We start from the raw sequence: 17,562 nt of genomic DNA, 5'->3' as shown, positions 1-17,562 counted from the left end.
CCCGCTTCTAAGGGAATGCTGTATCAGGATAGAACACAGGGCCCCAGGCGGTAACTCTGAATATGGAATAAAAGCTCTCAGGCATTTAGATAAAATTATTATTTCAGAATACAAGCTGTGTTTCAGTTTTGTGGTCAAACTTCTCTAAAAGCCACTACGGCTTTTTCCTTGCTGCCCTACGTGGGAAATGAGAAACAATTCTCTACCTACCAAATGCACCTCCGATCTCAGCCCCACTCGTTGGAATATTGACGTTGACGATGCCACAGTCTGATCCTTTAGGTCTGTGTGTAAAAAGGGAGGTGTGGTGAGAGCAACAGACAGGAAACTAAACACAAAATAGTCAGATAAAGAGCCCAAACAAGGAAAAACTCTGAAGACTCCCCATACTAAAAATGCATTTTCAATTCTGACAGTTTCCTTTTCTTTTTTTAAAGTCAATTCATCACATAAATCTGATTTACATGAATTTTCAAAATAGGTAAAGAGATACCCAAGCCAGCGGAAGATTCTTCCCAAATCCCTGGTAAATATACTACTTGAAAGTCCCTGTTTTACTTCATTATTCCATGCAAAGACCTCGTCTTCATTCTAAAAGAAGAGAGACTAGAAGTTGTTAGATGATACACTGTTCACGTCAAAGTTCACTGATATTAAGCTCATTTCATGAGATGCACCAGCATACTTTTCGAGCGCAAAAAGTTCACATTTTATTAATTCTGTTTCTCTTGTTTTTTGTGACCTTTTTCCCCTAATTGCACTTTATTAAGAAACAAATACTAGAACATTCTTCCATTCAGCTAACTGTGTAACTGCTTACATTAATGGAGTGCACTGATTTAAGAATTTTTCATGCATAAACGGAAAACACAAAACCCATTTCCATCAAGTCAATTCCGACTTATAGCAACCCTATAAGACAAGGTAGAACTGCCCCATAGGGTTTCCAAGGAGCAGCTGGTGGATTCAAACTGCCAACCCTTTGATTAGCAGCTGTGCTTGTTTAATCCTTACCCTATGGAACAAGTCTATAACATCTCGATTTTACAGATAAGGCAACTGGGGATGTACACTCTCAAAGTGAAGGAGTAAACCAAGAAAGAAGAAATAAGATCCTTGATGAAAATATTTTACCTCTTCCAAAGAGGTAAAATATTTTCCTGAAGGTCTCATAGTCACACACACACACAAATACAGATTAATGTACACACATACACACACACAACTTACTATTCTCTATAGTCATGTTTGGCTGCTAACCAAAAGATTGGGAGTTCAAATCCACCAGGTGTTCCTTGGAAACCCTATGGGGCAGTTCTACTCTGTCCTATAGGGTTGCTATGAGTCAGAATCAACTCGATGGCAACGGGTTTATGGTTATTATGTGTGAAAAGATGATAGATAATTTAAAGCAAGATACAAAGAAATGCAACCATATAGTTGTAACATGGTACAATCTCATTATCCTTTAACTGTTAATCATGGCATATTCAAGCCTTAATTTCTGCAGTCTCAAAAGTAATCCTACGTATTTGAGGGCAAGGCTAGCATCTTAGACCCTCTGGTTATCTTTACCTGTTAAAACCTGCACAGCATGCCCTCTGAGGCAGGTTATAACCGTAGGCCTTTAGATTGCCCACATCTTCTCATTCTGTCTGCTGATACTTAGCAGCAGACTATCCAAATGTCCACATCTCTCGTGTGCAGGAGAAGCTGCCTTTATGGCCCACGCAGCTCAGGGGTGAGGGTCAGACTCACCATTATTCCAGCACCGCTCCTCTGCCCATCTTGGTTTCCTGGGCAACTAGGTTGACACGCTTTACAGTTTTGAAGTGTTCATCTCATCGTACTCATCACACTCATCATACCTTCAAATTCTGACTAATCAGAGTGACTTTCTAAAGCTTCCCTAAAGGCTAATTGAGTGAACATAATACACCTTCATTTTCCCCTAGTCTTTTCATTTGTTTCAACATCAGACTAGAGAAAAGAGACAATCCACGGTTACCTTAAATTTAAAGACATAAAGAATTGGAGCAAAAGTCTCTGTGTGCACAATGGATGCATCATGGGCAAGGCCTGTCACAATCGTCGGTTCTACATAGTTCCCAGGACGATCCATGACCTTGAGTAGAGAAATAAAAAGAATTAAAACATTCTGTTTTCTAATATTATGGTCTAGAGGACACAATCTTTGCATATACTTATGCAAAAAACATCAACACTCTTTGCTTGGTAAATTATTTCCCCAAAATAATTTCCCATCATGAATGAAAATTACCTCTTCCTACTACTGGTTCCAACTTTGTTGGTCAGAGAAAAAAAAAAAAAAAGAAGAACTCAGCAATGGAGGGCCCTGCCATGTGTCACAACCAAGTTAGGCTGAAAAAAATGCCATGACAAGAAGTTGTTATTTTTTTAATTTACGTAATTTAAAAATAGGTAATCTACACCAATTGTACAAAAATCAAAAGATCCGCAAGGGCATACTGCAGAAAATCTCTTAACCAACCTCCATGTAACCAATTCCTAGTTCCTTTCCACTTGACTAATGCTCACCTCTCCTTCTATAAAATAGTCTGATGCCCACAGGAAGCTGCTTTGGCAGGGGGTCGACTCCCTAGAGTGTCTCTATAATTCTGTTCTTACCCTTTCAGCTGTATGTTTACCAAGAGTCAACTGTATTTACTGCCGATCCTCTGCCTGCCAGCTGTATGTTATTGTGATGCCATATTGCATTATGTCACTTAAATAAACATTATACAAACAAAAAAAAAAGAAAGCAATTCTATAAAGATTAAGTTGATTGCTTTGGAAAAACTCAGTGTAAGTAACCAAAAACAAAAAAACACAAATACACACACACACAGCTGTCTAAGTTGTTCAATTAGATGTGGCTGTATCAACTGTCAAAGACTGGGGAGAGGTAGGAAACAGTAAAAGCCCAGAAGGATTTTGCTCTCAGATTGCTTTGCAAGAGGCTCAGTTCTTAATGAATTTTAAAGAAAGTGAAACACAATTGTAAATTGAAGATAATAAATTATATGCATAGCTTATGCAAGGATTAAAAAAAAATTCCAATCATACTTGAAGAAAATACTTTGGCCCCATGTCAATGTAACTATATGTGTTAAATTCAAATAAAATTTTACGGTTTCTTTTTTTTTTTCTTAGTATTTCCTACCTTAATTAACTTTTTCAGATAACTGATAAATACGGATTATAACCGCTCTGAATACAAAGTCTTCTATTGTACTATGAAAAGGTCTCCCATTCATCCAAATTTCTAAGGGCTTAATTCAAAGGCAACCATGGCTATGAGTTTCTTGTGTGTCCTTCCGGAAATGTTCTATGCATTTCATGGTGTCATTCTTTAAAACACATATTTTACCCTTAGAATAGGGGCGGGGAGAAGAAGGATGGCAAATCCTTGCTTGTGCCTAAAGGGGAGAGAAGTAAAAAAGTTGTGACTACTGATCTCAGGTAGTTTTCAGTACCTTGCCACCATAGACCACTGTGCCACCTTCTTTCTTTGCTTCTTCCACCGCACCAAGGAACATGTTCACTGCCTGCTTTGTGTGGAGTGGCCCATAGAGAACATTAGCTGGAGAGAGAAAAGGAATGTTTCTCATTGCCCTACATAGTATCATTTCATTATCATAGCAGCTTTTCCACTGAACAGACCAGTCCCTTCAGATAACCTCTCAGTTTAGATCAGAGTCAGTGCCCTTCTTCTCTAACAGACCAGAGAGTATCTTAGGCTTTGTGCGACATCCATGGTCTCTGCCACAACTACTCAAATCTGCCATGGTAGCTCCAAAGCAGTCATAGACAGCATGTAGTAATGAATGAGCATGACTGTGTTCCACTAAACTTTACTTACAGGTGGTGGGCCAAATCTGTTTGCCACCCTGTTTAGAGGAATGGCTATCAATTAATCAGAGCATTATATTAAAAATATAGGATCAGTTTATTCATGACCAGTGTGTTCATTCTCAAGGAGCTTGACAGTCTCAGCACTTGGTGTACAACTAAAAGTGGAGAGAGTGATTTGCCCAGTGTTATGGCTGCCAGGAACTAGAGCCTTAAAGGTGACCACAAGGACAGAGGGAGAAGAAAGATTTAGGTAGGTGTCTGTGAAGAGGTAGCATTTTTGCAGAGTCAGTGGTGGGAAGAGCTGGCTAAGAAGCGTTCCCCCACAAGAGGGAGCAGCAGGACAGGGCCTAGAAGGCATAGAGCACTGACAGAAGGTCAAAGCCGGCACTTAGGGAGCAAGAGGCAAATGGTACACAAGGTGGGCAGAAGGCAGGCACAGGAGGAGGCGGAGGTCAGATCATGAAAGATTCTGAGCGTGCTGAGATGGGAATTGAAAGAAATATGGGTTTTAGTCTCAGAGCAACAAGAGGTCATAGGTGTGTTTTAAGCAAAAGACTGAACTATCTAATTCCATCTTTAAACAGCACCCTGGTTACCATGGAAGGTAAAAGTGGAAGCAAAAAGAGTCAGTTAGAGGACTCTTGCAGCCTCTCATAGTGGTGGTTTAGGTGATCATAATAGTGGGGAAGATAAAAAAACCAATCAAAATTCATCCCGTCTAAACAACAGGTTGTAGATAAGATGGCCTAGTTCCACCCACCAGCTCACATTAAGTGCTCAAGCTCCTATCCTAAAAGCATATGAAGTGTTACCCGCAACACCCAATTAAAATGAGAAACACTGATAACACCATCTGTCAAAAGGGAAAATCTTTGAAAACTGGACCAGATACTCACAGTCCCATGGGTTCCCGACACGGATCTGTGCGTAGGCCTTTTTAAGTTTATTTACAACTTCATCATGGATGCTTTCATGTAAAAACTAAGAAAAGAAATATTCAGGGGAATAGTAAAATAAATATACACATTTTTTAGCAACGTACAATTTTTCTCAACAGTTCTGATTAACAGTTCTTAATAGTTCTTGAAATCTCTGAAAACAAATAGAAGCATTTTTTTTAATTATATAATTTTAGTATTAACCGTCATGACGATAATTTCCTTTAAGTAGGTGTTAGAATAAAATTATAAGCCATATTTTTATCATGTTTCTAAGGACGTATTTGGCCAAGCTTCACAATCAACTATTCCTGGCTCTGTTCTAGAGCATTTGACTTAGTAATTATCAGGGACCCTTCCATAAGGTAACCGTATGAGTCACAATAAACAAATACCACAATGTTAGGCCAAGCTACCTCTGTTAGGTAACCACATGCACTTAGACTCTGGACAAGTAGGTCTCCGAAATACAGCCTTACACATGTGAGGATGACCCTTGGGCTCACGCTGGGTAGGATGGAAGCTCCATGTTATGTTCCCAGAAGTGGACATGAATATGTACCAAACCATCCAATCTCTGGGTTGGTCTCCAAGTGACAAATATATTGACATCATAAGAACTAATCATGGGGAAGTTCATATTACCAGAATTTTTATTTTCCTACGCACTGCTAATTGTCCCTATGGAAATTAGATTGGGCAGTAACTAATAGTATCTGCTTATATTTCACATTAAATATAAAGCACGGGAGGCGGGGCCAAGATGGCGGACTAGGTAGACGCTACCTCGGATCCCTCTTGCAACAAAGACTCGGAAAAACAAGTGAATCGATCATGTACATAACCATCTAGGAACCCTGAACAACAAACACAGATTTAGAGACGGAAAACGAACAAATACGGGGAAGCAACGATTGTTTTCAGAGCCTGGAGCCAGCGTCCCAGTCAGGTAACCCTTGGCACCCGATTTAGGGCAGAGCCCAGGGGAGCTGACGGTGCAAACACGGGGCCCAGCCCTACCCCCCTGAGCTCACCTCGGGAGGGGGCCCAGCTAGTTCGCGCGGGCGGCGCGGCAACGCAGCCAGAGGGAGAAGTCCCTGGGAGGCAGTGACTGGTCTTGGAGGGGGGAGAGCAGCGTCTCAGCCGGGATTTTGACTGGGTGCTGTCACGGCTCAAGCTCGGGGAGCTGCTCCACTCCCCTGAACTAACCCCGGGAGGGGGCCCAGCCGGTTCGCGGGCACGGCGCGGTGACGCGGCTGGCGGGACGAGAAGTCCCCGGGAGGCAGCGACTGATTTTGGAGCCGGGAGTAAAGCGTCCCAGCAGGGGAACCTTGACGCTAGGATTTGGACTGGCAACGGGTGGCTTCAGAGGGCCAGACGCCCGGGGGCAATCTCCACACAGCCAGCACACATAGGCGACACGCCCCGCGGGAATCTCAGATATAATAGTCATTCCAAGCAAGACAAGCACCTCTGGCTATATTCTGAGGTGCTACTCTCCTATCTATCTGATCCCTCCCCCACCCTCCCCAGGCGGCTTCATTAACATCTGAATTGCCTGAGCCAGAGGGAGAACGGCTCCGGCTCCGCGTCGGCTTTGCTTCCCCTCCCCCTCTTTTTTTCCTCTGGTCTTTTCCTAACCCACTCTTTCGGCCTGAGAGAAGGAACCAAAAAAAAAAAAAAAAAACGCAGAGACCAAAAATCCACCCCTAATTGGACTAAAAACACAGAACCAGCTACAGCCAAGCATATATGATCCAAATCTCAGACTTTCATCCTTACAGGGAACAAGGTGGCGGTTATAATCCAAAGACAATTCTGACAGGGATCTGACTGCATTTTTCTTTAGCAGATTTTCTGGAAAAACTAGTTTCCCAGTGATGGCTCGGAGACAGCAGTCCATATCAAACCACATAAAGAAGCAGACCATGACAGCTTCTACAACCCCCCAAACAAAAGAATCAAAATCTTTCCCAAATGAAGATACAATCCTGGAATTATCAGATACAGAATATAAAAAACTAATTTACAGAATGCTTCAAGACATCACAAACGAAATAAGGCAAACTGCAGAAAAAGCCAAGGAACACACTGATAAAACTGTTGAAGAACTCAAAAAGATTATTCAAGAACATAGTGGAAAAATTAATAAGTTGCAAGAAGCCATAGAAAGACAGCATGTAGAAATCCAAAAGATTAACAATAAAATCACAGAATTAGACAACACAATAGGAAGTCAGAGGAGCAGACTTGAGCAATTAGAATGCAGACTGGGACATCTGGAGGACCAGGGAATCAATACCAACATAGCTGAAAAAAAAATCAGATAAAAGAATTAAAAAAAAAATGAAGAAACTCTAAGAATCATGTGGGACTCTATCAAGAAGGATAACTTGTGTGTGATTGGAGTCCCAGAACACGGAGGGAGGACAGAAAACACAGAGAAAATAGTTGAAGAACTCCTGATAGAAAACTTCCCTGACATCATGAAAGACGAAAGGATATCTATCCAAGATGCTCATCGAACCCCATTTAAGATTGATCCAAAAAGAAAAACACCAAGACATATTATCATCAAACTCGCCAAAACCAAAAATAAACAGAAAATTTTAAAAGCAGCCAGGGAGAAAAGAAAGATTTCCTTCAAGGGAGAATCAATAAGAATCAGTTCAGACTACTCAGCAGAAACCATGCAGGCAAGAAGGGAACGGGACGACATATACAGAGCACTGAAGGAGAAAAACTGCCAGCCAAGGATCATATATCCAGCAAAACCCTCTCTGAAATATGAAGGCAAAATTAAGATATTTACAGATAAACACAAGTTTAGAGAATTTACAAAAACCAAACCAAAGCTACAAGAAATACTAAAGGATATTGATTGGTCAGAAAACCAATAATATCAGATACCAGCAAAACACAAGGTCACAAAACAGAACATCCTGATATCAACTCAAATAGGGAAATCACAAAAACAAATTAAGATTAATTAAAAAAAAAAACTCATAACAGGGAATCACGGAAGTCAATATGTAAAAGATCACAATAATCAAAAAGAGGGACTAAATACAGGAGGCATAGAACTGCCATATGGAGAGGGATACAAGGCGATACAGAACAATACAAGTTAGGTTTTGACTTAGAAAAATAGGGGTAAATAATAAGGTAACCACAAAGAGGTATAACAACCCCATAACTCAAGATAAAAGCCAAGAAAAACTTAACGACTCAACAAACATAAAGTCAAACACTATGAAAATGATGATCTCACGATTTACTAAGAAAAACGTCTCAGCACAAAAAAGTATGTGGAAAAATGAAATTGTCAACAACACACATAAAAAGGCATCAAAATGACAACACTAAACACTTATTTATCTATAATTACGCTGAATGTAAATGGACTAAATGCACCAATAAAGAGACAGAGAGTCTCGGACTGGATAAAGAAACACGATCCATCTATATGCTGCCTACAAGAGACACACCTTAGACTTAGAGACACAAACTAAAACTCGAAGGATGGAAAAAAAATATATCAAGCAAACAATAAGCAAAAAAGAAGAGGAGTAGCAATATTAATGTCTGACAAAATAGACTTTACACTTAAATCCACCACAAAGGATAAAGAAGGACACTACATAATGATAAAAGGGACAATTGATCAGGAAGACATAACCATATTAAATATTTATGCACCCAATGACAGGGCTGCAAGATACATAAATCAAATTTTAACAGAACTGAAAAGTGAGATAGACACCTCCACAATTATAGTAGGAGACTTCAACACACCACTTTCAGAGAAGGACAGGACATCCAGTAAGAAGCTCAATAGAGACACGCAAGACCTAATTACGACAATCAACCAACTTGACCTCATTGACTTACACAGAACTCTCCACCCAACTGCTGCAAAGCATACTTTTTTTTCTAGCGCACATGGAACATTCTCTAGAATAGACCACATATTCGGTCATAAAACAAACCTTTGCAGAGTCCAAAATATCGAAATATTACAAAGCATCTTCTCAGACCACAAGGCAATAAAACTAGAAATCCATAACAGAAAAACTAGGGAAAAGAAATCAAATACTTGGAAACTGAACAATACCCTCCTGAAAAAAGACTGGGTTATAGAAGACATCAAGGAGGGAATAAGGAAATTCATAGAATGCAACGAGAATGAAAATACTTCCTATCAAAACCTCTGCGACACAGCAAAAGCAGTGCTCAGAGGCCAATTTATATCGATAAATGCACACATACAAAAAGAAGACAAAGCCAAAATCAGAGAACTGTCCCTACAACTTGAACAAATACAAAGTGAGCAACAAAAGAATCCATCAGGCACCAGAAGAAAACAAATAATAAAAATTAGAGCTGAACTAAATGAATTAGAGAACAGAAAAACAATAGAAAGAATTAACAAAGCCAAAAGCTGGTTCTTTGAAAAAATTAACAAAATTGATAAACCATTGGCTAGACTGACTAAAGAAATACACGAAAGGAAACAAATAACCCAAATAAGAAACGAGAAGGACCACATCACAACAGAACCAACTGAAACCAAAAGAATCATATCAGATTATTACAAAAAATTGTACTCTAACAAATTTGCAAACCTAGAAGAAATGGATGAATTCCTGGAAAAACACTACCTACCTAAACTAACACATTCAGAAGTAGAACAACTAAATAGACCCATAACAAAAAAAGAGATTGAAACAGTAATCAAAAACTCCCAACAAAAAAAAGCCCTGGCCCGGACGGCTTCACTGCAGAGTCCTACCAAACATTCAGAGAAGAGTTAAGACCACTACTACTGAAGGTATTTCAAAGCATAGAAAAGGACGGAATACTACCCAACTCATTCTATGAAGCCACCATCTCCCTGATACCAAAACCAGGTAAAGACATTACAAAAAAAGAAAATTACAGACCTATATCCCTCATGAACATAGATGCAAAAATCCTCAACAAAATTCTAGCCAATAGAATCCAACAACATATCAAAAAAATAATTCACCACGATCAAGTGGGATTTATACCAGGTATGCAAGGCTGGTTTAATATCAGAAAAACCATTAATGTAATCCATCACATAAATAAAACAAAAGACAAAAACCACATGATTTTATCAACTGATGCAGAAAAAGCATTTGACAAAGTCCAACAGCCATTTATGATAAAAACTCTCACCAAAATAGGAATTGAAGGAAAATTCCTCAACATAATAAAGGGCATCTATGCAAAGCCAACAGCCAATATCACTCTAAATGGAGAGAACGTGAAAGCATTTCCCTTGAGAACGGGAACCAGACAAGGATGCCCTTCATCACCGCTCTTATTCAACATCTTGCTAGAAGTCCTAGCCAGGGCAATTAGGCTAGACAAAGAAATAAAAGGCATCTGGATTGGCAAGGAGGAAGTAAAATTATCTCTATTTGCAGATGACATGATCTTATACACAGAAAACCCTAAGGAATCCTCCAGAAAACTACTGAAACTAATAGAAGAGTTTCGCAGAGTCTCAGGTTATAAAATAAACATACAAAAATCACTTGGATTCCTCTACATCAACAGAAAGAACACCGAAGAGGAAATAACCAAATCAGTACCATTCACAGTAGCCCCCAGGAAGATAAAATACTTAGGAATAAATCTTACCAAGGATGTAAAAGACCTATACAAAGAAAACTACAAAGCTCTACTACAAGAAATCAAAAAGGACATACTTAAGTGGAAAAACATACCTTGCTCATAGATAGGAAGACTTAACATAGTAAAAATGTCTATTCTACCAAAAGCCATCTATACATATAACACACTTCCGATCCAAATTCCAATGTCATTTTTTAAGGTGATAGACAAACAAATCACCAATTTCATATGGAAGGGAAAGAAGCCTCGGATAAGCAAAGCATTACTGAAAAAGAAGAAGAAAGTGGGAGGCCTCACTCTACCTGATTTCAGAAGCTATTATACAGCCACAGTAGTCAAAACAGCCTGGTACTGGTACAACAACAGGCACATAGACCAATGGAACAGAATTGAGAACCCAGATATAAATCCATCCATGTATGAGCAGCTGATGTTTGACAAAGGACCAGTGTCAGTTAATTGGGGAAAAGATAGTCTTTTTAACAAATGGTGCTGGCATAACTGGATATCCATTTGCAAAAAAATGAAACAGGACCCATACCTCACACCATGCACAAAAACTAACTCCAAGTGGATCAAAGACCTAAACATAAAGAGTAAAACGATAAAGATCATGGAAGAAAAAATAGGGACAACCCTAGGAGCCCTAATACAAGGCATAAACAGAATACAAAACATTACCAAAAATGTCAAAGAGAAACCCGATAACTGGGAACTCCTAAAAATCAAACACCTATGCTCATCTAAAGACTTCTCCAAAAGAGTAAAAAGACCACCTACAGACTGGGAAAGAATTTTCAGCTATGACATCTCTGACCAGCGCCTGATCTCTAAAATCTACATGATTCTGTCAAAACTCAACCACAAAAAGACAAACAACCCAATCAAGAAGTGGGCAAAGGATATGAACACACACTTCACTAAAGAAGATATTCAGGCAGCTAACAGATACATGAGAAAATGCTCTCGATCATTAGCCATTAGAGAAATGCAAATTAAAACTACGATGAGATTCCATCTCACTCCAACAAGGCCAGTATTAATCCAAAAAACACAAAATAATAAATGTTGGAGAGGCTGCGGAGAGATTGGAACTCTTATACACTGCTGGTGGGAATGTAAAATGGTACAACCACTTTGGAAATCTATCTGGCATTATCTTAAACAGTTAGAAATAGAACTACCATACAACCCAGAAATCCCACTCCTCGGAATATACCCTAGAGATACAAGAGCCTTCACACAAACAGATATATGCACACCCATGTTTATTGCAGCTCTGTTTACAATAGCAAAAAGCTGGAAGCAACCAAGGTGTCTATCAACGGATGAATGGGTAAATAAATTGTGGTATATTCACACAATGGAATACTACGCATCGATAAAGAACAGTGATGAATCTGTGAAACATTTCATAACATGGAGGAACCTGGAAGGCATTATGCTGAGCGAAATTAGTCAGAGGCAACAGGACAAATATTGTATGAGACCACTATTATAAGATCTTAAGAAATAGTAAAAACTGAGAAGAACACATACTTTTCTGGTTACGAGGCAGGGAGGGTGGGAGAGGGTTTTTTATTGATTAATTAGTAGATAAGAACTGCTTTAGGTGAAGGGAAGGACAACACTCAATACATGGAAGGTCAGCTCAACTGGACTGGACCAAAAGCAAAGAAGTTTCCGGGATAAAATGAATGCTTCAAAGGTCAGCGGAACAAGGGCGGGGGTTTGGGGACCATGGTTTAAGGGGACTTCTAAGTCAATTGGCAAAATAATTCTATTATGAAAACATTCTGCATCCCACTTTGAAATGTGGCATCTGGGGTCTTAAACGCTAACAAGTGGCCAACTAAGATGCATCAATTGGTCTCAACCCACCTGGAGCAAAGGAAAATGAAGAACACCAAGGTCACACGATAACTAAGAGCCCAAGAGACAGAAAGGGCCACATGAACCAGAGACCTACATCATCCTGAGACCAGAAGAACTAGTTGGTGCCCAGCCACAATCGATGACTGCCCTGACAGGAAGCACAACAGAGAACCCCTGAGGGAGCAGGAGACCAGTGGGATGCAGACCCCAAATTCTCACAAAAAGACCATACTTAATGGTCTGACTGAGACAAGAGGAATCCCGGCGGTCATGGTCCCCAAACCTTCTGTTGGCACAGGACAGGAACCATTCCCGAAGACAACTCATCAGACATGAAAGGGACTGGACAGTGGGTAGGAGAGAGATGCTGATGAAGAGTGAGCTAATTATATCAGGTGGACACTTGAGACTGTGTTGGCATCTCCTGTCTGGAAGGGGGATGGGAGGATAGAGAGAGAGGGAAGCTGGCAAAATTGTCACGAAAGGAGAGACTGGAAGGGCTGACTCATTAGGGGGAGAGCAAGCGGGAGTACGGAGTAAGATGTATGTAAACTTATATGTGACAGTCTGACTTGATTTGTGAACGTTCACTTGAAGCTCAATAAAAGTTAATAAAAAAAAAAATATATATATATATATATAAAGCACGACTGTATATTTGCTCCAAGACACAAAGGAAAAATAAATGTTGGCTGAATAGGAAAATGCCAGGCTTTCACGTTATTTCATGTTTTACCATGTACTTAAGGCTATAATCCTTTGGAGTACCCCTATTTTCTTCAGGGAGCCCTGGAGGCGCAGTGATTAAAGTGCTCGGCTGCTAACCAAAAGGTCAGCAGTTGAAAGCCTCCAGCCACTCCACCAGAGAAAGACGTGGCAGTCTGCTTCCATGAAGATTAAAGACTTGGAAACCCCATGGGGCGGTTATACTCTGTCCTACAGGGTCATTATGAATCAGAACCAGCTGAACAGGAATGGATTTTTCTGTTTTCTTCTTAGCTTTAATGGAATAAATGTTTAAGGTGAACAAATTTAATAAATTTTAAGTTCTTTATGAATGTCATCTTAGATTTTTTGTGAACTGGGTAATATCAAAAGATTTTCATTTGCTGTAAAACAGAAAAAATAAAAATGAAATGGGAAAGGTAAAGACTGCATTATTCGTGTGTCTTTTATCTCATTCCAATTAATTTAGATTATGTCGACCTAATTCAAAAGGAATTTGTTCATACTCACTATTGGCAAGAGTCTAAACCTAAAGCCAAGTCCTCTGTAAATTAACTGTGAACTGTTTATTTTTTATTAAAGCCAAAAACCAAACCCACTGCTATCAAGCAGATTCTGATTCATAGTGACCCTACAGGTCAGAGTAGAACTTCCCCATAGGCTTTCCAAGGCTGTAAATCTTTACGGAGGCAGACTGCCACATCTTTCTCTCATGGAGCAGCTGGTGGGTTCACACCACTGATCTTTCAGTTAGCAGCCAAGCATTTAACCACTGCACCAACTTCAGTAATAAAAAACAACAAATACAGGCAAATTCTGTACCTAGTCAAAACTATCTTGGTTGTAGTATACACAATTTTTCCATACTATAAAAGAGTCGTGAAAATCAAGAATGTACTCTATACAAAACTGAAATCGAGCTCAAACCTAAGGGTGGAGATTAAACTTCCCAAAACCCTGCACACAAAATCCCCTTATATACCCTTAAAGTTAATTTGTCCTGTAGACAGATAAGGAGTCCTAGCGGCACAGTGGTTAAGCACTTGGTTGCTAACCAAAATGTTGGCAGTTCGAACCTTCCAGCTGCTGCGCTGGAGAAAGTAATGATTTACAGCCTTAAAAACCTCATGGGGGCAGTTTTACTCTGTCTGGTAGGGATGCTTTGAGTCAGAATCTACTCGACGGCAATGGGTTATGAGTAGATAGACAGGTATACTATACAGATTATATATTTATAAAGAGCACACACACCAACAGAGTCAATTTGCTTTTCAATAAACCATGTTACATCAAGTTAAATCTTAAGACTTAACAGGTCAAAAATTAAAATCTTTAAAATATTTTTATAAGAAGGCCTAGGCTGTCTACCTTTTAGCTAATCATTTTTTAATTTTTTAAATCTTTAGTGTGTTTTATTCTCTACATGACTTTGGACTTTGTCCATATCGTTCCAGGAATAGGAACGAAAACAGGTCTCATCTTCCAGTCCAACTCCAATCACTTAGCAGTGAGAGCACTTTCAGCATGGGTGAGAAAGGCGAGTAGGCAGAGTCCCTGGCTGATGAGCACAGAATACCAGGGCCACATTTGCCAACCACATCTAGGGAACACATTTTCTAGCAGTGCTTCTATAACACCTCCCTACTAGCAGAATTCATTAAAAAGTGGTGTTTAAACCACTTTGGAAATCGATTTGGCGCTTTCTTAAAAAGCTGGAAATACTACTACCATACAATCCAGCAATCCCACTCCTTGGAATATATCCTAGAGAAATAAGAGCTCTCACACGAACAGATATATGCACACTCGTGTTCACTGCAGCACTGTTTACAATAGCAAAAAGATGGAAGCCACCAAGGTGCCCATCAATGGATGAATGCATAAATAAATGATGGTATATTCACACAATGGAATACTACGCATCGATAAACAACAATGATGAATCTATGAAACATATCGTAATATGGAGGAATCTGGAAGACATTATGCTGAGTGAAATTAGTCAGTTGCAAAAGGACAAATATTGTATGAGGCCACTATTATAAGAACTCCAGAAACAGTTTAAACAGAGAAGAAAATATTCTTTGATGGTTACAAGAGTAGGGAGGGAGAGAGAGGGGTTCTCACTAATTAGATAGTAGACAAGAACTATTTTAGGTGAAGGGAAAGACAACACACAATATAGGAGAGGTCAGCACAACTGGACTAAACCAAAAGCAAAGAAGTTTCCTGAATAAACAATGCTTCGAAGGCCAGCATAGCAGGTGAGGGGGTTTGAAGACCATGGTTTCAGGGGGCATCTAGGTCAATTGGCATAATGAAATCTATTAAGAAAACATTCTGCATCCCACTTTGGTGAGTCATGTCTGGGGTCTTAAATGCTAGCAAGTGGCCATCTAAGATGTATCAATTGGTCTCAACCCACCTGGGGCAAAGGAGAATGAAGAACACCAAAGATACAAGGTAATTATGAGCCCAAGAGACAGAAAGGGCCACATAAACCAGACACTACATCAGCCTGAGATGAGAAGAACTAGATGGTGCCCAGCTACAACCAATGACTACCCTGACAGGGAATACAACAGAGAACCCTGAGGGAGCAGGACCGCAATGGGATGCGGACCTCAAATTCTCATAAAAAGACTAGACTTAATGGTCTGACTGAGACTAGAAGGACCTCAGAGGTTATGGTCCCCAGGCCTCTGTTAGCCCAGGAGAGGAACCATTCCCAAAGCCAACTCTTCAGACAAGGATTGGACTGGACTATGGGATAGAAAATGATACTGGTAAAGAATGAGCTTCTTGGATCAAGTAGACACTTAAGACTATGTTGGCATCTCCTGTCGGGAGGGGAGATGAGAGGGCAGAGGGGGTCAGAAGCTGGTGGAGTGGACACGAAAAGAGAGAGTGGAGAAAAGGAGTGTGCTGTCTCATTAGGGGGAGAGCAACTAGAGTATATAGCAAGGTGTATATAAATTTTTGTATGAGAGACTTGATTTGTAAACTTTCACTTAAAGCACAATAAAAATTTAAAAAAAAATTGGCATTTAAAGAGCACGACAAGCTGATTTGCCTATGCAGACACACTCACCAGTCGCCTCGCAGTTGTACACCTCTGGCCAGCTGTCCCCACGGCTGCAAAGAGAGCTGATGGAACGACTAAGCTGAGGTCTGCATCCTCAAAAGCTTAGAGAAGCACAAACACACACCATCAATGTGGCAAAGCAGGCAAAGTATTTGCTAGCTAGTATAAAATGATACCTTTAGAAAGTGTAGTAAATGAATACCCAAACTATTCCTTGAAAAAATAAGCATGTTCACATTACAGAGACACATATATTCATTAGGGGAAAAGGTCAACTTTCCTTCCAGGGAGTATTTTATGAGACTAGAGAATACAACAATGAGCTCTATGGTCTTTACTCAAGTACAGATGTACACTGGGGCTCTCGCTCCTAGGGCTTCTTCATTTTTATCTCTCCCAGTTTCTGACGCTGATTAAGCCGCCTCTGTATCCATATCAGGGAATCTTCTCTAAGACTATCATCTTCTTCGTCAGCTTTATCTGCCTCTTAACCCCATGGCCTGTTTTGATGCCGTCGAGCCAATTCCCACTCATAGTAACCCTACAGGACAGAGTAGAACTGCCCATAGGGTTTCCAAGGATGCCAGTTTCACTAGGCCCACAGCCAATTAGGGAGAGCAATGTAACCCTTCTGATTAACACCACTGTCAGAACACATTCTCTAGCAATATCTACAACCTCACCGTCATCAGTAGATTGCCCTAAATGCCCTTACCACCCTACAGCCTTCCAGATCTCTGAAACACCTCAAGCTCTCTACTCCTGCTCCAGATGACCTCACTTCATGGAAAATCTCAACGTGATCACACACAAGGACCCCTTTGTGCTTCCTCTACTTCTCTGAAGAGATCAGTGTAACATCACTTCCTAATTCCTCTTTATTTGTGTCTATTCCTTCCTCCTCTTCTGCCCTCAGAAGAAAAATTCAGTGTAGTATTTACAATGTCAGTCCTTCCATTTATACTACTTCTAATTCTTTCCCTCTTTTATGCCTTCTGGAAGTTTACATCCATAATTCCCTCTTATGTTTTCAATTCTTCCCGTCTCCGACTCTAACAGTGTTCTCAGACTAGCATGATAGGGAAGAAGGTGGTCTGGGGGATCAAAAAGACCAGAGTTCTTATCCAGCTCCACCCCTTTTTAATTGTGTTATTTTAACTTTGTATGCCTCAGTTTCCTTATTCGTAAAATGGGGTAATAATGCCTAGGTACTAACGCCTGGTAGTAAGGAGTTAAGGAAAGGGCTGTGGTCTGGAGTCTGACTGGTGGACACAAATGCCGGCTCTGCCACTTGCTAGGCTGTCATCTCAGGTACATCCTCTCTTTAAGCCTCAGAGTCTTACAATCAAATGAGGTTCATAATGATATCCACCTCATGAGACTACTGTGAGGATTAAG

The 17,562-nt window shown here is 40.1% G+C and overlaps 1 protein-coding gene across 2 annotated transcripts in view; it reads right to left on the bottom strand.

The window, feature by feature from the left end:
• Positions 1–17,562, bottom strand: part of ALDH7A1 (aldehyde dehydrogenase 7 family member A1) — a 59,660-nt gene that overhangs the window by 13,237 nt on the left and 28,861 nt on the right. Inside the window, exons 11-16 of one of the 2 annotated variants that reach the window (XM_049873484.1) lie at positions 16,171–16,265; positions 4,773–4,857; positions 3,498–3,604; positions 2,009–2,125; positions 494–591; positions 211–284 (exon numbers count right to left, since the gene is read on the bottom strand). In XM_049873484.1, coding sequence (XP_049729441.1) covers positions 211–284; positions 494–591; positions 2,009–2,125; positions 3,498–3,604; positions 4,773–4,857; positions 16,171–16,265 — 576 coding nt within the window. The remainder of the gene's footprint in view (positions 1–210; positions 285–493; positions 592–2,008; positions 2,126–3,497; positions 3,605–4,772; positions 4,858–16,170; positions 16,266–17,562) is intronic. The other variant, XM_049873489.1, reaches the window with a different exon arrangement.

This window comes from Elephas maximus, chromosome 2 (assembly GCF_024166365.1).
Source record: "Elephas maximus indicus isolate mEleMax1 chromosome 2, mEleMax1 primary haplotype, whole genome shotgun sequence".
Lineage (NCBI taxonomy): Eukaryota > Metazoa > Chordata > Mammalia > Proboscidea > Elephantidae > Elephas > Elephas maximus.
This window is presented reverse-complemented; position numbering and strand designations above follow the sequence as displayed.